This window comes from Channa argus, chromosome 9 (genome assembly GCF_033026475.1).
Source record: "Channa argus isolate prfri chromosome 9, Channa argus male v1.0, whole genome shotgun sequence".
In the NCBI taxonomy this organism is placed as follows: domain Eukaryota; kingdom Metazoa; phylum Chordata; class Actinopteri; order Anabantiformes; family Channidae; genus Channa; species Channa argus.
Window position 1 is genome coordinate 10,612,535 of NC_090205.1, and position 24,342 is coordinate 10,636,876.

General features: G+C 39.9%; 5 protein-coding genes across 7 annotated transcripts; 2 read left to right on the plus strand and 3 right to left on the minus strand.

The window, feature by feature from the left end:
- Positions 1-1,517: 1,517 nt before the first annotated feature.
- On the minus strand, positions 1,518-3,153 carry kctd12.1 (potassium channel tetramerisation domain containing 12.1). Its single transcript, XM_067516731.1, has one exon. The coding sequence runs from the start codon at positions 2,966-2,968 to the stop codon at positions 2,117-2,119; it is 852 nt and encodes a 283-aa protein (XP_067372832.1). The 5' UTR covers positions 2,969-3,153; the 3' UTR covers positions 1,518-2,116.
- A 3,030-nt stretch (positions 3,154-6,183) lies between these two features.
- acod1 (aconitate decarboxylase 1) lies at positions 6,184-8,839 on the plus strand. Its single transcript, XM_067516730.1, has 5 exons — positions 6,184-6,293; positions 6,519-6,680; positions 6,930-7,019; positions 7,108-7,307; positions 7,744-8,839. The coding sequence occupies exons 1-5, from the start codon at positions 6,282-6,284 to the stop codon at positions 8,702-8,704; spliced, it is 1,425 nt and encodes a 474-aa protein (XP_067372831.1). The 5' UTR covers positions 6,184-6,281; the 3' UTR covers positions 8,705-8,839.
- A 207-nt stretch (positions 8,840-9,046) lies between these two features.
- Positions 9,047-11,846, minus strand: zgc:162944 (uncharacterized protein LOC569993 homolog). Its single transcript, XM_067516732.1, has 4 exons — positions 11,605-11,846; positions 10,139-10,310; positions 9,634-9,832; positions 9,047-9,393 (listed from the first exon to the last, which is right to left on the minus strand). Exons 1-4 carry the CDS (start codon positions 11,797-11,799, stop codon positions 9,198-9,200), a joined length of 762 nt encoding a protein of 253 aa, XP_067372833.1. The 5' UTR covers positions 11,800-11,846; the 3' UTR covers positions 9,047-9,197.
- A 726-nt stretch (positions 11,847-12,572) lies between these two features.
- On the plus strand, positions 12,573-16,063 carry cln5 (CLN5 intracellular trafficking protein). The gene is made up of 4 exons (XM_067515824.1): positions 12,573-12,764; positions 13,556-13,730; positions 14,085-14,310; positions 15,161-16,063. The coding sequence occupies exons 1-4, from the start codon at positions 12,661-12,663 to the stop codon at positions 15,646-15,648; spliced, it is 993 nt and encodes a 330-aa protein (XP_067371925.1). The 5' UTR covers positions 12,573-12,660; the 3' UTR covers positions 15,649-16,063.
- A 436-nt stretch (positions 16,064-16,499) lies between these two features.
- fbxl3a (F-box and leucine-rich repeat protein 3a) lies at positions 16,500-23,941 on the minus strand. 3 transcript variants are annotated; one of them, XM_067515823.1, is made up of 5 exons: positions 23,719-23,941; positions 21,779-22,160; positions 21,509-21,631; positions 20,289-20,460; positions 16,500-19,892 (listed from the first exon to the last, which is right to left on the minus strand). In XM_067515823.1, the coding sequence occupies exons 2-5, from the start codon at positions 22,157-22,159 to the stop codon at positions 19,252-19,254; spliced, it is 1,317 nt and encodes a 438-aa protein (XP_067371924.1). In that variant the 5' UTR covers position 22,160; positions 23,719-23,941; the 3' UTR covers positions 16,500-19,251. The 3 variants fall into 3 exon arrangements, with proteins under 3 accessions (XP_067371924.1, XP_067371922.1, XP_067371923.1); XM_067515821.1 differs by having other exon boundaries at positions 23,657-23,941; XM_067515822.1 differs by having other exon boundaries at positions 23,648-23,941.
- Between the last annotated feature and the right edge of the window lie 401 nt (positions 23,942-24,342).

The following is a 24,342-nucleotide window of genomic DNA, read 5'->3' on the forward strand; positions in this document are numbered from 1 at the left end:
GGTGTCTATGTCCTGACGCTGAAGCTTCTAAGAATTGTTTGTTTTCAGTGATACAGTATAACACGTGCATTTAAAGCAGGACACGCACATTCCTGTGCAACAGAGAAAAATGTACGTATGCAGGCATCAGATACATCAGTGTGTAGCATTGCTAATATTAGCACAGATCTCAGAGACAGCATGTGCCAGTATTGTGGTGTCACCCGGCTGGATTATGTACAATAAACCTGGGTAGTGGTTTGGTCTGACATATGTGTCTGTGCCATGTTTTTTTTTGTTGTTGTTGAGACAATCCAAAGATCCAAGAGCGAATCTGATTAACTCCTGAATTACTGTTACAAACAATAGGTCAAACTTGGGTTCCCAATCCATGTCCTCGTGCTTGACTCGAGTATCAGCCAGTTAAACTGGTCAAGCAAAGTCTTTTTTGTCTCCATTTATTAGCTCACTGGATTTTACTGAAGCTCTTTGAGGTTAATAAAGAGTTGACTTTAAACGGACTCAGTCCGAGAACAAAGGACTGTTGTTCAAACTTAGGGTCATTTTTGATTTAAGGCTTTTTAGCTCCACATATTTTGATTTTCTATTGTTGAAAAGTCATATGTTTGTGGCCATGATGGCTCCATTAACTCACACAAGATGTTACAGTGCCCCTGAAGCTGATGTAACTGAAGTAGCCAAAGTGAATTCAGCCATCACCATGTTTGAGAAGTTAATGTGAGTCAATGATCCCCAAAGATGCTTTTCCTGTCTAAACAGCTCATTTCCCCCCACTTTTTCAAGACAAATTGAACCAGACTAATGAAGTTAACACATTAAACACAAACATGTTCCTTCCTGCTGGATGTTCTAAGAGGTCTGAGCCATGATTTTGTTTGGAAAATCACTGTTTCGCTGGACTTTGGACAGTCAAACTGTTCTTCTCTAGCAGCAAAAGTGCATCAATGGGCTCTCCATTCATCTCCATAGATTCTCTGGCAGATTGAGCTTCGCTGTTTGTGTGCAGGTGGACCCTTTCATTATTTACACTTGAAATGATAATGACATCATGTGTGCACAGCTGCAGTATTTGCATCCCAACAGCACGCAGCAAAATGAATATTTGGAGCGCATCCTCGTGCTAACTACTGTGTATTCAGTTGTGGATGTGTTCTGCTTGTGTGGTCTAACAGCAGGGCCAAATTCAATAGTAAGCTGATACGAGACCGAATTACTAAGTCCGAGCTGAGGAAAGATCATGTTTCATGAACACCGTGTATTACTGCTTTACTGTATGTGTCAGTTCTGTATGCGTAGCTTCCACTGGGTTAAAATAGTGCGACAGATTTTGTAGAGCTGGCAGCTTCAATGCCTTGATGGGCTGAGGTTCCTGTGTAGGGCATCTCTCTTTGAGGCTGACTCTTTGATTCCTCACTGGGTAAAAGTTAAAAGCTTGGAGGGGGATGAATGCCAGAATTACACATGGTTACACTGTACACTTTGTGCAGATGTTGAGAAGAAGATGGTTGGCAAAGGGCTGAGAATAACAGAGTAGAAGATTTTATTTCATCTGAACAGGTTTAACAAATACAACTCTACCCAGCAAGCACATACACTTAGAACCATGTCAGTCAGAGAACTGCTATAACAGCTTATTAGATAATACAAACTTGGCCAAAGATGTGATCAAGCAAGAAGCCTAGAAGTTACACTGACACTGAATAATAATTGCTGCTTGTCTGTTCCTGGATGCCGCCCATTTCTCACATCATTGAGTCAGACATGACTGAACAGTTGACATACAGTCCTATGAGATGGAGATGACGGTATTTGTTGGTGTTTTCCACGCACTGGGGCTTTGGATGCGTGTGTCAACTCAGACGATGCTCGGCTCACTGTGAACGTCCAAATTGCCCAATCTTCTGTTGGTACACTGTCGAAATAGTTTGTGCAGAGTCTATTGTAAGGGAATTTGCATCAGTTGTTTGTATTTCGTTTTTAATAATAGAGCAGTATTTTGCAGCCACTCGCCCTTGACAAACGGTGCCATAAAACGCAGCAAATGCAAAACCTTTTAAATACAATTCACTCTATTATAAAAGGTCTGTGTACAACAACACGACATAAATACTGCTAGTTATTCCCGACAGAATACGTATTCAGTATAGCTTGTCCAAATTTTGTCCTCGTTTGGATCGTTGCTGGTGTAGGCGCAGGTGCCTGTAGAGCTGCAGGCCACCATGTGGAAGCCCACCTCTGTCAGCTTGTCAAATGCCTGCTCTAGAAAATTATACTTCAGATAGTACCGGGATGTGTATCTCTCCGGGGGCCTGTCCGGGTCTCTGCTCTCGTTCAGCGTGTCCCCGAACACTTCTTTGGCGAGGGAGGTCTTTCCGCAAACCGTGATGCGCGCCACTCGCCTAAATTTGGCATCGGTTTGGATGTCTCTGCCAATGGTGTAGGACCCTCGGTATCCTATCGTGATATATCCCGACTTTCTGGAGTCCAGTGAGGGGGAGCGCATGGCCCCGCTGACCGACATGGTGCGTAAAGTCTCCATGGCACCAGAGGAGCCGCACTGTGGCGCGCCATCCTCCGTGTCGCTCTGACTGATCTCCTCGCTGATTGAATTGTCCTTACTCACCCGGGGGCTGAGGCGTTTGGCGAGGTCCCGCAGCTGGAAAAAGTCGGCTTCTCTCTGCAGTCGACTTTTCTCGGGGAAATAGTCCGGGAGGACCAGATTCAGGTCTCGGAGATAATCTAGGATGTAGCGGAACAAGAACCCGTCTCTGTCCAGGAAGAAGCGTCCTTTGCTATCTCTCGCCAACTCCTTGGGCGACTTCTTGCTGAACATGTCCCACAGGAGCGAATCCGGAACGGCGATTAGCGTTTTGTGTCTGGTGACATAAACCTGTCCGCCGACATTCAGTTCAACGATCTCTGAAAACAGGGAGCCCGAGTCACCGCGCTCTGTGTCGGCCAGTGCCATCTTCTCTGAGCCGCCGCTCGGATGTGGGATCAGTGGAAACACTGAGCAACAGAGTGGCAGCGGCTTGTTTATGAAGCCTGGGCTCACAAAGTGTGTGACTGCGCGTGCGTGATGGATGTGTGTGTGTGTGTGTGTGTGTGTGTGAAGGGGGGTAAATTAACATTTAACCATGAAACGACTGAATGACTGACTCGCCATAAAATATGGGTTAGGGGTCCCGTTTGAGTGCCTCTCTGTCTCTGCCTTACACACACACACGCACACACATCTAAACAAATAGACAAATCGTTGTGTAGTCCCTCGAGCACGATCGAATAATGTTTCTTACAGCGCTGATTGGCATAAATACGAATGCAGTCTACTCTCCCTTGATAATAATAATAATGAATAATGAATAATAATGGATAAAGATTTAAAAGAAATCGTGCAGCTGGCATGAATGTTTTGGAATAAAGAAGTGGTTAGAAAATATGAAGAGAGTGACACCCATTGCAAGTCTGAAGGAAATGCAGACAACATTTCACACACACACACACACACATACACACAGAGACACACACACACACACACACACACAACCATGACACTCAAACAGCCCTTTGAAGAAGTTGGGATTGGCAAACATGTCACCACTCTCCAAAATTAATATCACTTTGCAGCCTTAACACTCCCACTGCTCCTCACAACAAGAAGTAAAATAAAACCAGACAGTCTTGTTTTTGTTACTTAGGAGAAAAGTGAAATATCTTCTGCATAACCCTTTATTCCCTGGAGACTTCTGTAGCTCTTAACACTCACTTTGATCTTTATTTACAGCCCTAACCCCAAGCAAAAAGGACTCATAAGACAGGAACTGGCGATGACCTGACTCAGCGTCTGGCAGCTTCATCTGGATGCCAGGTTTATCCTTTATGGCCTATGTTGAAGGCAGCATATATTGACTTTTGCTTTATTTTGAATAATGTGTGCTTTGTTTTTTGACTGTATCGTTCCATCGTTATATCTTAATAAAGAGACCTGTAAAGGAAAAATAATCCAGCTTTAATTTAATTTATTTAGAAATGTGCCCTTTTGTACTTGTTTCACATTTTTGATGTACGCTTGAAAAATGTATACATTTTATCGCAATTAATAATATAAACAATGTGACAAGTAAATAATTGGCCGTGTGTGTGTGTCTGTGTGTGTGTGTGCGTGTGTGTGTTGGTGTGAACAGCTGTGTGTTCTAGCTGATAAGTGTTTTGTTGTGATTCCAGTCTGTACAGCGTGATGTTGCATAAAGAAGCACACTTTAGGACACTTTGGTGTGGGACTTGTCACAAATGTCCCTGTAGACCTTATAAGTTTTTAAATATTGCCATAGAATGAAATAACTAAAAATGTCAAAAATCAAAGGTTTTTATTATATCGTCTTGTCCCTTTAATGGTCGCACCAGCACATCATTAAACCCCATCTTACTCTGTCCTCTGCCTCTTCCTCTGTGACAAACTTCCCGCATGTCGTCTTTCACAGCATCCATGAACCTCCTCCTTGCCCCTTCCTCTTCACCTCCTGCCCAGCAACTCCTTGACATTTTCCCGACATACCCTGCGTCCCTCCTCTGTACATGTCCGATGTACAAAGGAGGTACGATGTACGAAGTAAAAACTTCATGCGTATTTGTATGTGTTCATCTGTGTATATAAATTTCAATTTACAAATGTCAATGCAGTGTAAATCAAATTTGAACTTGTACATTTTTGTGCACGAAGTCATTCTCTAAAGTACAAATCTTGTTTTACAAATGGAAGTCTGGTCATTTGGTCCAGACTTGTCATTAGATGTAAATTTAGTAATGTTTGACCCTTATTTTAACAAATGTAAAGACACTGTAAAATGAGAAATTTACATTAAATTTACATCTTTTTTACAGTGCAGTTTCATACTCATGATTCTATCAGACACTCCCTTCACTTCTGACTATTTGTCACAAAAATAATAAATTGTCACAGCCCTCCTCAGCACAAACACAATTTCCCAGTCCAGTCCCTTATCATATTTTTGTCTATCAGTGTGGTTCTTATGGCAAAAAAGCAGATTTTAAAACATGAGGATTTTTATGCCATTTTAATACATTTGATGTAATCTCTGTTTCTTTAAATGGTTATAATGTTTGTACCAATTTCATTTAGACAGCTCACAAAATAACTTTATCAAATTACTTATTGTGTTTGCCCCAATGGGAGCATCTTGCCATGGATGGGATTTTTTTTTTTTTTTTGCACATTGCAATAAATATTAGACAAACCCATTTTTATATTTTGTTCTTTATTGATAAGTGCTAAAAGTTTTTTAAAAAGTGAAATTGAAAATAATGGCTGAACCAGTTCCAGACTTTCCAAACTTCTGTAAACTTGACTGAACTGACTGAATGGACCTTAAACATTGGCAGTTCAAAGCTATATAAATACTATATCACTATCTACTAATAGTGAAAAGTAAGATTTATAGTCCTTATTTTACCAAAATGGCAGGTGGTGCCAATGTGTCTGTACAGAAACTAAAAATAAAATTAAAAAACAGCTAAAATACAGGAAGTCTGATTTTTTTACCACACTTTGGGTTTTGGTTTTTCTCATACTCATCAGCAGCATTCAATTACACAACGAAGGTCAAACTTTCTGGTTTGTGACCATTATTTTCCCCAACTGTTTTAAATCAGACGCCCTTTACCATGTGATTGTCAGTCAGGAATATTTGCTTTGACTTGTGTCATTTCCCTGTTTAAAACTTCCCATTAAAGAGAGGTGAATTTCCACTGTCTGTAATCTAAAAAAAAACTGGTTGTGAAATCCAGTGTAATTGCTTTCAAGTTATTTTATTCACAATAAAGATGTTTATGACATATTTAAGACATATTGTTATACACATATAATGGTTCATTGGATTATTGTTATTTTTGTTTTCATTTGTAATTCTGTAAGTTTTCTAATAACACAAATTTCAGTTTTCATATACACAGTTTTTCTTAAAATCACACCTCCACTGGCTGTTTCCTCCAATTTTATATTATATCTAAAATTAAATTTAATTAATAAGCTCAAACATTTGTAATCGAAGCAAAGTGAAAACAAGCAATGTGGAGAATTTGACATTGCAATCACAATCAGAAGAACGCAACGTGCAGTCATTGCGAAAGTTGTCACTTCTCGGCGCTGTGGTTTTTACCCAGTTTGGAAATTTGGGAGACCAGCCTACACATTGTCCAGTTACTTATAAAGGGCGTTTGCACTTAGATGTTTTCACATTCGAAGAAATTGTAGGGACAAAACAATGCTGCACAAGGTATTGTTTTCTTTCATTCCTGGATATTTTCTTAGATTATGCACTTTCTGCATTTTAGTGTTGGAAATAAGATTTATAATCCATTTGGAAAGTAGAGTAAAAGTCCAAAGACTTTTGTCCTGACTTAAATTATCTTCATCGACAAACAGCATTTTTTACACAGCTGTAGTCTCTGTGTGGAGGTTTGTGACTTCTGAACTGATGGGCCCTGTTTCACCTTTCCAGGTTATCACAGAGAGCTTTGGAGTTGCTATCCATGCCCTCAACACCCCCCAGCTAACAGATGGTGTGATTAACAGGAGCAAAAGGATGATGCTGGACACTCTGGGTGTTGGGCTGTTAGGGACCAGCACAGCTGTCTTCAACAAGGCTCTCAAGTACTGCCAGGTACAAAAATCTGCTTGGGTGGAGTTACACTGAAATATGACACACAGAAATTATATAAAAAAAGAAAAAGATTTATTTAAAGCAGGATTAAACATACCTGAAAGATGGCTGAGATTAATTTCTGAAGTAAACTTTTTTTTGTTTTGCATTATGGTGAACTTTTGATCAAACTGTGGATCGAAAACATGTTTGTGGACACACATCCAAATTCAATTGCGTACTTATGTTGATGGATTTTTCTGGTTGCAGATGTTCATGTCTGAGGAGAGGAGCAGTGTTTGGGGTAAAGCAGAATCAAGACTCCCACCTTATTATGCTGCATTTGTCAATGGCATTGCTGTAAGTTATGTCAAAAGCGTCATCATATCCCGCAAACATAAATTTGATTAAGCTCTGGCTTAACCTCCGTCGTATTGTCTGGTGACAGGTTCACTCCATGGACTTTGATGACACTTGGCACCCCGCCACTCATCCCTCAGGAGCTGTGCTTCCCGCCCTGTTGGCCCTGGCAGAGACACTCCCCAAGCAGCCCTCAGGTCTGGACCTGCTGCTGGCCTTTAATGTTGGCATCGAGGTGCAGGGCAGACTCATGAGGTTCTCCAGGGAGGCCTACAACATACCTGAAAGGTGATTTATTTAGTCATAAGTGGACCTTGGATGTGGTGCTCAGAGCATTTAAAAGTAACAAAAACGAGTCAGCATGTCTTTTGAAAAACGGTGCTGTCAGCCTGATAACACAGACTTATTTTGACTTTGGTTTTTGCTTGTGTTAAGTGACAGTTGTAATATGTAAAATGCCAAACAACCAACAAAATATTGAGTCTTCAGATTCCTTGTTGCATCTGGCCAAAATCCCTCAGTCCAATGATATTCAGTTTATTACTACATGACAAAGAACAGCAGCAAACTCACATCTGAGGAGCCACAGCCAGTGCATGTTTAGTGTTTTTTTATGAAAATAATTTACTTACCAACCAGTCATTTGGGCTCTAATTAAACCCTAAGCAGCCCCACTGTTAAACGTGAGCAGATCCTAATGTTTTTTGTCTTTCCTGACTCTCAGGTTCCATCCTCCCAGTGTTGTCGGCGTGATGGGGAGTGCTGCAGCCTCAGCTAAGCTCCTGGGTCTGTCCCCTTCACAGTGCAGTCATGCTCTGGCCATCGCAGCCTCCTCTGCTGGGGCTCCCTTGGCCAACACTGCAACACAAACAAAACCTCTTCACATAGGAAATGCTGCTCGGAGAGGCCTAGAGGCCGCCCAGCTGGCCCAGACTGGACTGGAGGGGAATCCAGCCATTCTGGACATGAACTGTGGGTTTGGGGTTTATTACAGAGACTATAGTCCCTCAGCGATGGCAGAATCTGCTTCAAGTAGCTTTAAATGGATCCTGGAAGATCAGGATGTGGCCATCAAGCGCATCCCTGCTCACCTGGGTATGCACTGGGTCGTGGATGCCGCTCTGGCAGCCCGCGAAAAGCTTGAAAACGCACTTGGGAATTTTCCCCTTAGCCAAATCCAGCAAATCACACTTAGAGTACCTCCATCCAAGTACATTAACTGTCCCCTACCAGCTTCAGAACACCAGGCCAGGCACTCATTTCAGTTCAATGCCTGCTCTGCCCTGCTGGATAACAAAGTCACAGTGGCTTCCTTCAGTGAAGCTCAAATTAATCGGCCTGCTCTGAAGGAGCTCCTGTCCAAAGTGAAGGTGGAGACTCCTCAGGATAATCTGCCCAGCTTTGACACGATGTACGCTGAGGTGGAAATAGAAACAAATCAGGAGCAGACTTATGCAGCCAGATGTGATACGTTTTATGGCCACTGGAGGAAGCCACTGAGTCACAGGGACCTGGTGGAGAAGTTCAGCCTTAATGCGTCGTCAGTGCTGTGCACGGAGGGAGTGGAGGGAGTCATTGATGTGATAGGAAACATGGAGAGAGTGAGCGAATGCTCCATCTTGGGTTCGTATCTGAGAATGACAAGTAGCCCACACGAGGCTCTATACAGCACAGGAGTGTTGTGAAACTTTAGTATTTGACAAAGCCGATGGAGCAAGTGTGATATTTGTGTGTGAAGGCTTGTAATAGCTAACTTATCCACATAGCATGTACAATAGTTATAATGTAAATATTTCGTTCTGTTGTGAATGGGTCTGAAATAAAATCAATAGAAAAGTGAACTTTTTTTCCACTTTTATTGCATTTCTTTTGTACAATACCTAACCTGCTGTTGATTTTCTAAAATCTGCCATCACAAGACTGATCATTGCATCAGTATATAATCCAATAACACAGGATTAAACATATTTATGTCAAATAATTGAAATGTTAGATGATGTAGTGCACGTTAATTCAACAAACATGTATACAAGTATTTGGAAGTGCTTTAAATAAGGGTGTTACTCTAACATGTTCAATAATCACGTCAACGTAAGTTCAGCAGCCATCTACGATAAAGCTTGCTAAAAACAGCAACTTTATTGGGGGGCTTCAATCGTCTTTTGCGTTTCAGACGAATTAAGCACGTTTCAGCACATCCTGCACCATCGATCCGATCCCGTCAAATATCTCATGGATTGGAGCCTTGCACATGAAGGCACAGGTGGTGATCAGCTTGTTCTTCTCGTCCACGTGGCTCTCACTGACGCTCTTGCTCACGTGTTTGCAGCCCAGCTGCTTGATGGCCGCTGCAGTGTCACTGGTGTCAGGGTACCTGGGAAGAAAAAAGAAGGAGGCAGCAAACCATGTTTAGCTTCGTGCAGGAGGCCTGTGGGCACTTATTTCAAACTTTGATCAAAGCGGATGTGATCATTTAATTGTTTCGTTTTCCTCAATCTCAGCATTTACTTTAGCAGTACAATAAAATAAGCCAAAATTTAAAAAAAATAAAGGCCATCTTACCAAAAAAAAACCTAGAATTATACTACAATACATGTTAGGTACTTTAACTCACTTGTTATCATTTTCAATGCCAACAGTGACCTCACAACCAGGAAAGATCTTGGCAGCCAGGACAGGTGAGATGCAGCAGAGGCCGATGGGTTTCCCCTCGCTGTGAAATGCCTGCAGCGTGGCCTTAACCTCGTCATTCACAGAGCAGTCCTTCCCCTGCACGGCCCATGTACACAGGTTCTTTGCCGCCCCAAAACCACCTACAGGACATTGAAAATATGAGATGAATTCATACATTAACCCAAGTGTGTTTAGAGGGAAAAGGATGCAGAAAAAGAGGGGAATTGGTCACTTTTTTTTTAGATAAGGTAAATGATATGAGGGTAATGTGGTCTTTGCTACAGTGAAGCTAAAATACAGTTTGTCGTTTCGTTTTCATTATTAACATTATTCTGAGCGGCATTTCTTCTCACCGCATTGAGAATAAAAATCCAATAGAACTAACTAAATACTTTTAAACTAAATAGATCTAACAGAACAATAGTGTAACCTCCTTATGGCCAAACCTGGGAATATAACAGCATCGTGGTCTTTGGCATTGAGTTTAGACAGATCCTGAATGTCTCCGCGGGCCAGCCTGGCGCTCTCCACTAGCACATTTCTCTTCTCCGGAGCCGGTTCACCTTTCAGGTGATCTACCACATGCATTTGGTCAATGTTGGGGGCAAACATGTTGACCTGTAGTTGAGATAATGGAGAAAGTGAACACCTATGACTTATTGTTATTATTGATTTGTTTCATCTATTTCAAGTTAATCTTTAAGCAATATTCACATGCATTTATATGCACTATACTGAACCCTTCACTGAAGTATCTCCAGTGTAAAAAACAGGTACAAACTCCACAGGCCAGTAACTAAATAATTATTGTACCAAAGGTTGGATAATGTGATGCTCCCACATCTTATGGGATTTCTACAAAATGATTGTCTTTACTGTAAATCCTCCACAATACTGTTTCTTGGAAAGCATTTCTTTGCTTTGCTGTAGCAGTAAGATAATAAAACATAAACCCTAACTTATGTCAACCCCAGAGTGCTGAAGTCTCATTTTACCTAAGGATAAACTTCAAAATGACTGTTTTCATGTAACACGGAGGATTGTGGAAACTCTTTAAATGCAGTAAAGTAAAGAATAAAGAAAAACAATAACAATAAAATAAAAATAAGAGGAAAGATCAATTTGTAGAATGTGGTAAGAGTGTGAACAAACAGTTAAAACCACTAAAACAACGTGGATGGCAGATTTTATTTCCATAAAGAAAGATGTACAGTAGGTTGTACACAACATTTCCATACTGAGTCAGTAAATGTCCGCTCTACAGCTGCATTACAGTTCATGAACTGAACGGTCCGAGTCCAGTCCAGTGGGGCTTTGCCTCCAACTGTTTAGAGGCAGGTTGACAGTGTCGCAGCCTTTTCAATAAAGATGACGGAGCACAAAATCCACAGTCTTTATTCAGTTCAAAACTGTATTTAACGGCGTATGTAATACAAATATGACACTTAAGCAGTGTTAGTTAATCAAATCAAGTGGACGTGTTCCCTAATAAATAAAGTCCTTTTCGTACATAACACGTTGCAACTGGAGGATAATAACTGAAAAAGATGCAACTATCCACTTAACTAATTTGTTTCAATTTCATTTCATTTAAGATATTAATAATTAATCTTTTATTGGATCTTTGAAAGGCCTGAATGGTTACAGAAATACGTAGATGCATATCCTCTTTTAATGTGTCCAATTTAGTTTTTCAGCCAGGTTAACAAACTGCAAATGTCAGACCCTGTCTGCAGCGGGTGTTTCTAACTTTATATCTCAGAAAAGAGCTTTCCAAGCGTATTACGTCATTTCACGTCACCGGCAATGTGGTTTATGGAGTGTAGCTCGCACACGTTCTCCCACTTTCCCTGGCACAAAACTACATTGAAAATACAATACGAGCCCTTGCAGATCAAAGTTGCAAACTTACACTTGCACCTCCTCTGCTCAGGTGCACCAGCACAGCGGAGGCCTCGTGGATCTCACTGCCGTCATAAACCCCACAGCCCGCCAGCACCACGGCCACACGTTTAACCATCTCAGAGGAATAATACGTTTTATTCATGGCCCGAATGGTCCTGGACGTCAGTAGGTTACGACCACAGTGCTGCAGGAGAATAAGCATGGCAGGACGGTCCCGTCGTCTGATTCTTCTTCGTCTGCGGTTTAAACAGCTGACTGTGTGTTTTCAGGCTTCTAGGAGCTTTAGCGCCACCCGGTGGGTAAATCTGAACACGGCGATGTCCCCCACAGGATCAGCTGATGTTCATGAAATCAAACGTCAATTCATTTTATGTTAATCTCATATCAACTGAAACAAATAAATATTAAATAAATATAACTAAAATTTAAAATAAAATTTAACAAAATGAAATTAAAAATACCGATTTAAGAGATAACATAAAAAGGGAAAACAAAACTAAACGTGTTTTACTTATGCAGCCATATATCCACGGTAACAACCTGCTAATTGTTTTTTTTAAAAACATTTTTAAAATTACTTGATACAAATTGATTAATTGGATTAATTTATTTATAATGTGTATGTTTATATTTCGCTTCTCATTTAGTTATGTTATTGCAATTCATTTATTTGTTTTTTTCTGTCATTATATTTTTATTTATTTCTTAAATAAATATTTAGCACTTTGCCTTATTTCGCTATATATTATTTTATGAAATACTGTGACAGTCAGGCCTTAAATCACGATGTATCCCGATAAATTAAGGATAAACAAATACATTTTAAAAATTCTGTTTATTTGAATTTTCACCTTTATTAATGTGATATATTCATGCATTGTTTCATTTATATTGCATTACATTATTTTCATTTTGCGGGATATTTTTTTTTTAATCTTATTCTTTTTTTCGTGTCATGTGATGTCGTAATGATCAACAAAACCATGTGACCAGAAATGAGGAAGTGAGTTCACTGGGGAAGAATCATGTTTTCATAATTAACTCGTGTTTTTGAGACCGAAACATGTGTCACATCGAGTTTATTTTATTTTTACACCTGCTTCTGTTTTGTTATGTTGTTGCTCAATTCGGGAATATTGGACAGCAGCAGTGGCCTGTTCCCTACAGGTAAAACAACCTACACATTCACTTCACTGTGCGATTCTGGTCGGTAACGTTAAGTCATGCGACTCTGTGCTGAAAACTTCCTCGTTTAAACTTTGGACTAACTGGGCTTTGAAATATTGAAATATACTCTTTAATTTTCTAATTTCTTCGAAATTCCTCTCTGTTCATACAGGCCTTCAAGACATTCCCTAAAATGTTCAGTTAGAAAGTACCAAAAAGTTTCTCTGAAGATAAAATGTGATGGTAAACTGCTACAAAACCCTTGTTACTTTGCATCCATTGCAACCTAATAGTGAAGCGAAACACACGACTTTTACTATGAAAGACATAAACCTACATTGATTAACTTTATTTTTAGCTTTAGGTACACAGTCACATGCGTGTTAATTTTCTGATTTGTGTGCTGTCGCATTCTATTATCACTATAGAATACGCCATGTTGTGTGGCTGCTTTGTTCATTTGACTTTGGGAGCTTTGGAGTCCGGCATCTCACTGTATTCAAATTCAAATTATTTTAAAATTCATTTTAGAAATTTGTGAGAAAAGTGTTTATTTGCGTAACAACATTACTAAAGATGGCAGTTATGTGTAGCCTATTGATTATCATTTTCTATTCTTAAAATAGTCTAATTGGTTCTAGTCTGGGTTGTGAATATACGTAAAGTGGTAAAAAGTGAACATCAAGGGAACCCTGGTGATGATACTGACAAATTTTGTTACAGAATAGGTTTTGTAGCGGTATTAAACTGTAAAATCAAGGTTTTTAATGCATTTCTTGTGTTCTCAACAGACGGTTTGATCACCGCCCTGCTGTGGACTCTTACTGCGAAGCTCTCTACCCATTTTGCCCTACTGGAGATCGGGATGGACGGATTCCCTACATCAGAGACACCGATAAAATCTCAGTCTATCGACTGCAAACACCTGTGTGGGAATTCAAGTTTGGAGATTTGCTGGGTAAATTTGTAAGTATTAATTTTCTCAATGTTAATCTTTTTGTTTAATGATGCGTGAGTTTAAATGAATTTTTAATTGGTGGAGACAAAAAAAAGTGTGAAGAACACAAAGCAGTGTTTGTGGTACCGTATTCAGGGATCTTTCATTAACTTCAGAAATTCTTTTTGTTCTAAATAATTAGATTCTTAAACTGAGATGAGCTGAGCTGTGTTTGAGTAAATGTTATATCAGACAGGCACTTACATATGTTAGGGCTGCTTTAAATGGAAGTGCAGCTGTGTGACTTTATTTAGAGCATTAACAACAGTTTGAGGCCTTCCCCCATGACCAAACCCAATGTCATGTTTCTGCTTTTTTCACAGCATATCATGCACGATGCCATTGGGTTCAGCAGTTCAGAAACAGGGGCCAACTACACCATGGAGTGGTACGAGCTCTTTCAGCTGGGTAATTGCACCTTCCCACACCTCAGACCAGAGGTGTATGCTCCTTTCTGGTGCAACCAGGGAGCTGCCTGCTTCTTTAAAGGCATAGATGACTTACACTGGTCACAGAATGGCACCCTGGAGAAAATAGGAGAAATAAGTGGTAAGATTTCACTGGTTTCGTCTTGTGTCTTTACTCATTGAGACCCTTAAAAAATCAAGGTGCGACTGTGGCGCCGGAAGGTAGAGCGATCGTCCACCAATCCCGCAGTTGTTGGTTCGATCACCAGCTCCACGGTCACATGTCGAAGTGTCCTTGAGCAAGACACTGAACCCCTACTTAGTTGCTCCCAGTGAGTGTTGTCCAGCTGCATAGCAGCTCCCCCATCGGTGTGTGAGTGTGTGTCATCGTGAGTGCGAATGGGTGAATAAGAAGCAGTGTAAAGCGTTTTGGGAGTCAATAGGTAGAAAAGCGTCTTATAAGTGCAGACCATTTACCATTTACCTTGGCCAAAATACTGAGGCGTGCGGACATACCAGCTACTTGTGGACACAATGTTTCTTTATTTTTGTTGTATTACTTGTCCTAAACTGTTAAAACAGATCATCTTTTTGTTGCAATGTGGTAACAAAGCAACATTGTAAACAATTAAAGGAAACCAAAGGAATTCAGCAAGACTTGTAGCAGCGGGTTCTGTCTAACAATGAATTATGCATTGATGCTGTGGTTGTACCTCAACACTATTGTTCACTTGTGGAGCTTGTGATTGTAAAGTTCTGGAAACATTATCATCTGAGGCAGTCCACCATTAGTGTTGGCATAGAGACTGACTTGGGGCAAAGCTTAACTCAGAAGCAAAGCAAAGGACACAGAGATGACAGCAGTGTTTCACAAATGGAAAAATGTTGGTGTGACTGCATTCACAGTATTTTAGTAAGACTGTGTGTACATATCAGTTTATTTAGTTATACTTTCCTTGTTCTCTGCTTGACTGCTTCCTTTCTTTCACCAGGGAGCCAGTTCAACAATATGGCAAAGTGGGTCCAAGATGACAACGAGACTGGGATCTACTACGAGACGTGGACAGTTCGCTCAGACCCCAGCCCTAACTCCACAGTTTGGTTTGAGTCATATGACTGCTCCCAGTTTGTCCACCGGGCATACAAAAAGCTAGCAGAGCTTGGAGCCAAACTATCCAGCCGCTCGCAAACCAACTACACCAAGATCTACCTGTACAGTGGAGAGCCCACATACCTAGGCAATGACAGTGCCATATTCGGACAGCCAGCTCTGAAGAATCTGGCATTGGACATCCGTGATTTTTACCACACATTCAGGCCACACCAGTCATACCTAGACGTTGCTATCAGTTTGTTGGAAGCTTATGAAACAATTGTATTGTACAAAAGCTTTTACTTATACTACAACTTTGAGTACTGGCATCTGCCAATGAAACCTCCCTATGTGCAGATTACATATGAAGAGGTGCCTCTGCCTTAAGATGCCTTTGTTTACCAGTCGATTAATTGATTTTCTCCAAATAAAATAATACATAATAAAAAAGCAGCACATTTTCACACTTGAAGTGAAGGTCTTATTTGTTTAAAAGATGAATAGGTTGGCAATATGTTTGCTGTTGAGGTACTAGGTTTACATTTAGCAAAGAGAATAACAGTATCTCATCACAAAGTTCATTTAGTAGCTGTTGTGGGCCTTTCGATCACTACGTCTGCTCAGTTAAAATTGGTCACTGTAGTTTTCTTGTAAACAAGTTATTCTGTATTTCTTAAGAACATTTATTGCAAAGCACTTTTTTTTTTTATCCTTTAAATCATGCACTGTTCACATCTGATTAATTCAAAGATTATTGGGAAAACTCCATCTGCTAATGAAGAACATGCGATATGTTTAAAAGCTCTAGAACAGCAGCTTCAATGTTGAAACCCCCTTCTTGAAATTTTTGTCTTTCTGCACTTTTTTTTCCCCAGGGCAGCAGAACACAGGAAATTCGGAAAGCTGTTCATTTTCACTATTCTATTCAATATTTAGGCAATGGAGCTATTTAAACATTTATACAACATACTTGCACGTAACAGCAAATGTCCCCCACAACTAAAATATTTTGATTTTGTAAGTATGGCTGACTTTTTATACTTTGTTTCAAAAGGTATAAATTACCCTGAATTAATGTAAATCTATATAAATGTCATTTTATAGTATGAATTAGTCAAGTGAGTTCTTTATTGTATTTTTACTACTGTTGAAATGCGTTTTATTTACCTAAACATGGGCCAACTGTGTTTACTCAAGTGTTCTGCAGTGACATGAAAATAACTGACAGTTACAGAGACTACGTTCACCAATTTTTATTTCCAGTATAAGATCACATGTCCAAAACAATACTTTAAGTTTCAAGACAGGTGACCAGTAAAGCAAAGTAGACAAAGTATTTGCCATACAGAAGCAAAACTGAAGGACAGCACTTACTCTCTGAACAAATAAAAAGTTAAAAATAACAATTATAGACAAGAGGCATACTTATGGTGAAAGAAATCATTATCCCTCTAAATCTGTATTTATTTAAAACATTTTACTAACAGACTTTCCAAATAAAAGAAGTTGCGTACTGAACACAAACTCCAGTTTATGTGTGCTGTCACATTCACTGTGTAACGAACTACATAAATTAAAAAGTATCCATGTTACTGTACCGCTGAAGTGCTAATGCACGTGAGCACAGATATTCAGCACAGGTATCTACTTCAGTGATCAGAGATCAAATCTTACTGTCTGTTCAATCAATATGTCTCCATTTTTAGTCCGTTACTGTATGGATACATGAAATGTCTAATTTATGACTTAGTAAAGGAATGAAGTCTGGCAGAAAAAGAAATCAACATCTGGGTTGATCTGCTTTATATCCAGTATTGGCCAAAATATGTCCACTACTGAATATGCCAGGAAAACTGTTTAAGTAGATCTCAGTTAAGGTCTTATGTTTAATGTCATATTACGCTCTAAAATCATTAATGTGGTTTCAGTGCCACCGATTTGCTGAAATTTAAATCTACACAATTTAAAACAAACAAATGGAGCATTCTTCTGTAGTAAGTGTGCAGGCTTAGATTCACTACAGGGAGTGCTGTGCTTCTTCCTTACAAATCTTGCCAAAGTCATGATAACTGACCAAAATTGAGTGCTAGTGGAGCTTGAACTTTTGGACCACCTGTGTGCTACAAACTACAGCGGTGGGTCAAGATCAAGAAAACTATCCTTGCTGCTGGTCTACCTGCTTATTACAATTCCTTCTCTAGAACTGAAAAACAGCGTAATTACAAAAGCATTATCCACATCAATAAATTATACAACCTATGTTCTCTAGTGACTGCGGCATGAAAAAGATCCATATAGTAAAGGATAACTAATAGTCTGCTTTTAGAAAAGACACGAGCAGTCAAGGAAACTTCAAACCCTGACAAAGGGTGAAATAAAGAAATAAGTACATTTCTATCCATAATAATCAAACACACAGCATTTTATATACAGATGCATTTGACTTCCTTCTTAAAGGAAAAAAGTTTGTTTCACTCATCTGACTTGCCAAATCTCTTTCAACTGAAATGAATGCATTTTGGGACACGAGTACTAGTGAAATCTGCCAAAACTATGTCAGTAATGAAAAGATGAATACTGCACCCACCCTCGCATGTACGATGTGATAACATGACAGAAAGCAAATGTCGATAAACAGGACTGCAGATATTCAAAAGAGAGACAGGTTTAGAGTTTGAACAGGCAAATAGCAGAAGATACAAATGAAACCTATATAGCAAATATATAATTATTTAAATCACCTGAGAGACACAAAGGGTTAGTTTTGCCTTCCCTGTGTGGATTAATTCTCAGCTGTAGACTATTCTACGTTGAATAATTACAAAGCAGTCCGAGTATGAAGGTTGGAGACTCACCATCTACCATCAGATTCAGACTCATCTGTGCACAATATATATTTACAAAGAATAATTTGATTAATTAGTAATTATAGCTTTACTACTTAAATATACTGCCCTTTACATCTGATCTGATTCATCAGAAGCCAAGAGAAGCATAAATAACCAGCATTAAAACCTGGGCCCAATTAAGAAAAATTGGAGCATTATAAAGCTAATTTCCTTGCTTTCAATAGAGCTGAAAGACTTGATTTGTCCTATCATTTTGTCACATAAGGTGCTTCAGAAATCTATGACTGTACAGACGTCCTAACAAAAGAGAAACTATATTGTCAGTTGTCAAATCAATTGATGCATGACACAGGAAAGAAAGATCTGCATAACATTAACATAACAAACATTAATTAGCACTCTACACCTTCACATCACAAATATCAACCCCACCCACCCAACCACACCCACGTTTTTGTCCTGGCCTACTTCTAGGATTTTCAACAGTCATGTTTCCTTCTGTGACGCATGATTAAGGAAGGAAGAAAAACTTCCTTAATCGTGGAGGTGGGGAAGAGACTCCAACACTTCAGTAGTTGCACAGTGCAGAGCCACCATCTTAGATTTGATTTACATCGGCCACATGTTAGTGTTACAACATGCATTTTCCCAAAGGTTTTCCCAATTTTCCCAAATTAGTCCACAAAGTAAATAAAACATTAAAGCACAGATGCATATGTGCACACATACTGACACACTGACATCTCTCATAATATAGATTATCATGACCAAGCTACAATGTTCATATTACTCATTATATGTTTACAAAAATTATTATTATATTAGATATATATTTTTTTCCCCACCTTCAACTGTGCTAAATATGTGAAGAGGCCAGCCTTCTGAGCTCTGCCCCTATATTAGAGATCCCCAAGTCCACTTTTAAGTTAACAAGCAGAAAATTTTGTGGTGTTTGGATTACATGATAACACTGTGGCAATCCGGTGCCACATTAAATCTCACCCTGCACTCCACATAGGAGTTGACCATTTTTATGCTCTACATGCTGGTACCAAACATTCCACTACAGCTGCATATTTAAAGGCTTTTCAATGCAAATATGTTCTACACCTCAAACTTTATGCACTAAACCTTTTTGTCTTTACCAGGTCGGCATCATGTCTGGGAACCAGACTCGGCCCAGGTGCTTAGAAACCTCCCAATGAATCTCATCCAGAGAGTATTTGTGATCGGGGATCAGCACCTCCTCCATGATGGACAGCTGGGAAAGCCTTCGACCGCACATCTTGACAAACTCAACAAATGCGCTGCAGGACACTTCACACTCACCCAGGCCAATGGCTGACAGCTGGGTGCAGTGCTTCGCAATGCGAATCAGCTCCTCATCCAGAGGACGCAGCCCATTGGCGCACACCACCAGTTCCACTAGACGGGGGCAGTGGAGGCCAACACGGCCCAAGACCTCCTTGCTGACTGAGCGACCGAAGTAGAGGTGTGTGACAGGGATCTCCTCATTAAAAAAAGGGCCAAACTCATCCTCATAAAGGAAGAAGTACATGACCAGGTTAAATTTGGGGGAGTGCCGCACCATGGCATCCCAGCTGCTCTTCTTGATGGTGTGGAAATGCTGGCCTGGGTTCTCGCTCACCACATCAATGCGCAAGTGTTCCAGGTGGACGTGTTTCTCCGAGGACAGAGCCAGCAGGAGGTCATCACTCAGGAGGTGGTAGTTCAGTGCCAGCTCTCTCAACCCATGACACTGGTCTGCGACACACAGGATCCCTGTAATGTGGACAGATCCACTTTTTATTTCCTTAAACTGATGAAGGGAAATTGAAAAGTTATTACTATAAGCAGAAAAAACCTCCGCACTCATTATCACAGTTAAAGTTAAAAACAAAAAAAAAGGAAAATATATGAATTGGGCTAAAACAAGAAAACCACATAATTCATTTATACTATGTCTCATCACACAATGTTTGCCAGTCCACTGCAAGAAACTACAATATTTTATGAAGTCATACAAGACAAATACAGTGTTAAAAAGCTGCTGAATGAAAAACGCAGCCTTGCTTAAAATAGTAAAACAAAAACGTGACTAAACAAAAGCAAAGCTTAAAAATACAATCACAAAAACCAATAACACTGGGGGAATGATGAATCTTTTGTTCTCGGTACCTGCAGGCGAAACGTGAGGGCAGCTGCTCATCTTCAGCAGTTTCAAGGTGTCACTGTTATTAGCCACCAGCACCTTCAGAGATGGATCATCAACTGGTGTGTCATCAATTTTCAGTGAAGACAGTGATTTGGAGTTTACAAACACCACAGTCAGAGCAGAGATGAAGTGAGACTGTAGAAGACACAACAAATCACAGAATTGAGTCTGACATTACATTTTAAATGTGGCTACCAAGTTGACAACTAAGCCTCAGGATTTGATGGCCAAAAGGGACTAAATGGTTGCTGTTAGGTGGTTAAATGTTTGTCCAAAAGCTGTTTATTAGCAGGTAATTCCAAATTGCTAGCTTACAGTACCTTTCCAGTTTTAGTGCTAATTTTCACAGCCCCAACAATAATCCCTTAGATTTAGCAGTCCTCTCCTAAAAATCAGCTCTGTGAATAATGTGTAATAATATATTGCCTATTTTAGGTTTTTGCGAAAAGATTGTCCCTATGCAATGGGCGCTGTAAACAGTTTCAATGGAAATACAGAAAAGCAGTTTCAAATCATATCAAATCAGCCAAAAACAAATGCTAATCAATTATTTGTCGGATAAAGTGTGTAAGAAAACCCAGGTGCACCACTACAGTATGAGCTAAGTTCAGAGTGCAGAGTCACTGCAGGCATGAATGAACTCATACTGTACATCTGACAGCTTCTCCAATCACTGAGATTTTCAATAGAAAGATAGTTTATACTACAGGAGAAAAATGTTCATTGTTTTTCTGAGGCAGTGAAAGTAAATATGTTGTAGTCCATAGGCAACATAGGGAACTTTCCAGCTCCATCCAAAGTTAAGATGAGAATAGAAAAACTATAATTACTTAAACCATAAAGATGCTACTACAATCTTATATAGAGAGAATGTTTCTTAAGAACAGGAAACTATAAAGACCCGGAGCAGCTGTAGCTCAATTATAAGTTGATCGGTTGGTTGCCCACAAACCACAGGCTCAGTGGTTCAATCACTGGTCACGGCTACGTGTTAAAGTAGGCAAAAGAAAATGAATCCCAAGCTGCTCCGGGTGGGTCAATTAAGCATCTTGCATGACGGCCATAGCCATCGGTGTGTGAATGGTGAATGAGAAGCAATATTGTCAAGGGCTTTGAATAAAAGCACTGTATAAGTAGTCATTTACCATTTAAGACCCAGAGCCCTTATGTTTATTAGTTTTACCTTTGGGACCTCCATGAAACTAGGCCTGGCTGTAGAGATGAGCCCCAAAGTCTTCAGTGAGCAGTTCACCAGCTGTGAAAGAATGTCACATGCTGCTTCTGCAGATTCTGTGCTACTGTCCACCTGGCAAATACAAACAAATGATGATCATCATTTAAGGGACACAAAAACGTAATTTTGAAACCAGGCGGTGCAGGCAAAATGTAAACATGTAAGCCCAGAATCGAGATGTGTATTTCAACATATACGCACAAGCTTAACCATGTTTACCTTGAAGCTTACATACTGCAGGTGGTTGGAGTGCCTCTTTATGATCTGCTTGATGAGGTCTGGATGTGTAGCTTTTAAGTAAGAGCTAGCTGGCTGGTTAAGCTCAAACTCAAAGCATCTCCACAGCTCAGGCATGTGAAAAGCCTGGTTCCATCCATGACACACCTGAGAGGCATAAGCCCGGTCTAGCAGTGGAAGGTACTGGAATATGTGGAGTAGAAGCTCCTGAGGCAGCCGAGCCCAGTCACTCTCTGCTGACCCACTGGCCACCACTACCTCAGATTTCTCGCTTGTTTGCTTCCGAACCTTCTTGCAAACCTCTGGTGGACTCTTACTAGAGGAGCTGTTACTGTCCTCCTCAGCTCCTTTCACCCGCTTCATCCTGAAAAATGGTGATAATGTAGTTTGTTATAGTCCAGCAAGGCATATTACTGACATTGTAAAATTACACTTAATGTGATACTGAGTAAAACCCTATTGTAATTGTCATTTTGTGGCTGTTGTCAGTTGGCTATTGCAGATACCACTTCTTTGGGCAAACGTGTATGTAATGCAAAATAACGTGCATGAGTATGCTGAATTTGAAAATTATCTTCTACCCTTTGCCGGTGTACCTCTCTGGTGGGAAATTTGAATAGTATGACTGGCTTATTGCTTTACAAATCCAACATTAAAGCAGATACATCCCCTCGTATTACTAAGGCTTACTTATTGTACTTCATGTCTTAAAATATCTCCACAGAGCCTAAACAATACTGTTGAAGGTCAGTCAATCATTAAGAACTTTAAAATTTCTTCAAGCACATCAGTGCTCTGCTGCTGAGGATATGTTCACTAGAGACATTGTCAAATAACAGCAACTCACAATAGAGGTCACACCCATGCTTCCCAGTAAGTTCAAATACTGGACTCAGCTCAACATCGAGTGTTCAAAAGAGACTGTGTGATTTAGGCCTTAATGATTAAAGTGCTGCAAAGAAATTAGGAGACCTAACTGGGCTAAAAAAAACCTGTAAACTGTAGATTAGAGAAGTGGAAACCTGTACTTCGGCCGTTTTTGTCAACTTTGACATTCCTTGTTTGAACACCTGTGATTTATTAAATGTAAAGTTAATGTGAATGGATCTGCATAAATGGTTCAAGGACCCAAAACACATCACAAGAGTGAAAAGAAAGTGCTGCATCTGACCTCCACTAACACCTAACACACAGATGAAGCATGTGTATGAATTTATTCAAGACTGCTTAATAATTACAGGTGTCTAAAAATCCTTAAACAGAGAAAATGTCAAGTGTCCAAAACGCTTATTAAAGCAGATTTAAAACCCAACACGTTTATTAATTGTTTAGATCATTCAAGCTCAATTAGGCCATTTTGCGGTTTTAATATCTTCATTATTCTCCAAAATGACCAAAAAAAGAATCTAAAACATTGCTACTGGTCCTGTAAGTACATGTATGAATGTATCATATGTATTTTTTGTCACGTCTTACTGCAGAAAAACGCGACTGTTATGGTACAGTTAGGCTGCGGGGCTGTGGCTAACAAAAGTTAGTATATTCACCTCAACGCGGGTAGCAACGTGCATTTAAGTAAAACACAGATGGTCGTGCAGTTTATGATTTACACCGGTCTTTAAAGTGACCAACAAGGTAAAAGAATGTAGCGTTAACCGTTAGCTTCTTAGCCAGTTTTAACGTAAACGCTAGTGAGCCATTGAAGCTAATAAACTTGTTATGAAAATGTGCCTTGGCATGATTCTATGCTTGTGTAATATTCGAAATGTTATGTGCAGAGTGACCCACGGGCCATGCCGTACGGAGAAAATTCATCTAGTTACAACACGGCTAGATTGCTCGGCCATTTACCTTCCTTACCTTGTTGTTTACACACAGCTAGCTCGGTAGCTGTTAGCAAGAAAATCCGACAACTGACTCACTTGACACTTCAGTCCGGGCCCACGCTGGGAAAATTCATTTGCATCAAGCGAAAAAACGGGCATCGGAGCAGGATAGGCGAGCCGGCAGACAAGAAAAGACAGATATTAGACGTTTTCAGTGAAGAAACAGCCTTAGCGGGGCAGCTCTGCTAAGTTGACCTAATTCCTTCGCGGGAGTTACGACCCCCCTAAACCTGAAATGGCGCTGTGTTGTTGTGACAGCAGCGGTGCATTGTGGGAAATGTAATACGAAATGGCTGTTGTCAAAGATCTTAAGTATACGAGTTATTATTCACTCCTGCTTTTATTTTAAAGGCTATTGCAGCACCAATCCTCCGAATGGACAACAGAACATTAGAATCTGAATCTGTTTTATTAGCCAACTGTACATTTCATATGAATGTGTGTTTATCCTATTTGTTCATGTTATTAGTCGTTGTTTAAAATAATCTACCAAAGCTATTTAGTGGGAGAGCTGTAAGCACAGCTCTCACACTATTGAGATCCTTTTCTTTATTAGTGGGAGAGCTGTAAGCACAGCTCTCACACTATTGAGATCCTTTTCTTTATTATTATTATTAGTGGGAGAGCTGTAAGCACAGCTCTCACACTATTGAGATCCTT

Excerpts from the sequence above, each read along its gene's own strand:
- kctd12.1 (XM_067516731.1), bottom strand. The coding sequence starts at position 2,968 with ATGGCACTGGCCGACACAGAGCGCGGTGACTCGGGCTCCCTGTTTTCA.
- acod1 (XM_067516730.1), top strand. Across the intron at positions 7,020-7,107 it reads CATTTGTCAATGGCATTGCT|GTTCACTCCATGGACTTTGA; the intron begins GTAAGTTATGTC and ends GTCTGGTGACAG. Across the intron at positions 7,308-7,743 it reads GCCTACAACATACCTGAAAG|GTTCCATCCTCCCAGTGTTG; the intron begins GTGATTTATTTA and ends CCTGACTCTCAG.
- zgc:162944 (XM_067516732.1), bottom strand. The coding sequence starts at position 11,799 with ATGCTTATTCTCCTGCAGCACTGTGGTCGTAACCTACTGACGTCCAGG. Across the intron at positions 9,833-10,138 it reads CGATGCTGTTATATTCCCAG|GTGGTTTTGGGGCGGCAAAG; the intron begins GTTTGGCCATAA and ends AATGTCCTGTAG. Across the intron at positions 9,394-9,633 it reads GGCATTGAAAATGATAACAA|GTACCCTGACACCAGTGACA; the intron begins GTGAGTTAAAGT and ends TTTTCTTCCCAG.
- cln5 (XM_067515824.1), top strand. The coding sequence starts at position 12,661 with ATGTGTCACATCGAGTTTATTTTATTTTTACACCTGCTTCTGTTTTGT. Across the intron at positions 12,765-13,555 it reads CAGTGGCCTGTTCCCTACAG|ACGGTTTGATCACCGCCCTG; the intron begins GTAAAACAACCT and ends TGTTCTCAACAG. Across the intron at positions 13,731-14,084 it reads GAGATTTGCTGGGTAAATTT|CATATCATGCACGATGCCAT; the intron begins GTAAGTATTAAT and ends CTTTTTTCACAG.
- fbxl3a (XM_067515823.1), bottom strand. The coding sequence starts at position 22,159 with ATGAAGCGGGTGAAAGGAGCTGAGGAGGACAGTAACAGCTCCTCTAGT. Across the intron at positions 20,461-21,508 it reads GTTTCATGGAGGTCCCAAAG|TCTCACTTCATCTCTGCTCT; the intron begins GTAAAACTAATA and ends TGTCTTCTACAG. Across the intron at positions 19,893-20,288 it reads CCCTCACGTTTCGCCTGCAG|GGATCCTGTGTGTCGCAGAC; the intron begins GTACCGAGAACA and ends TCCACATTACAG.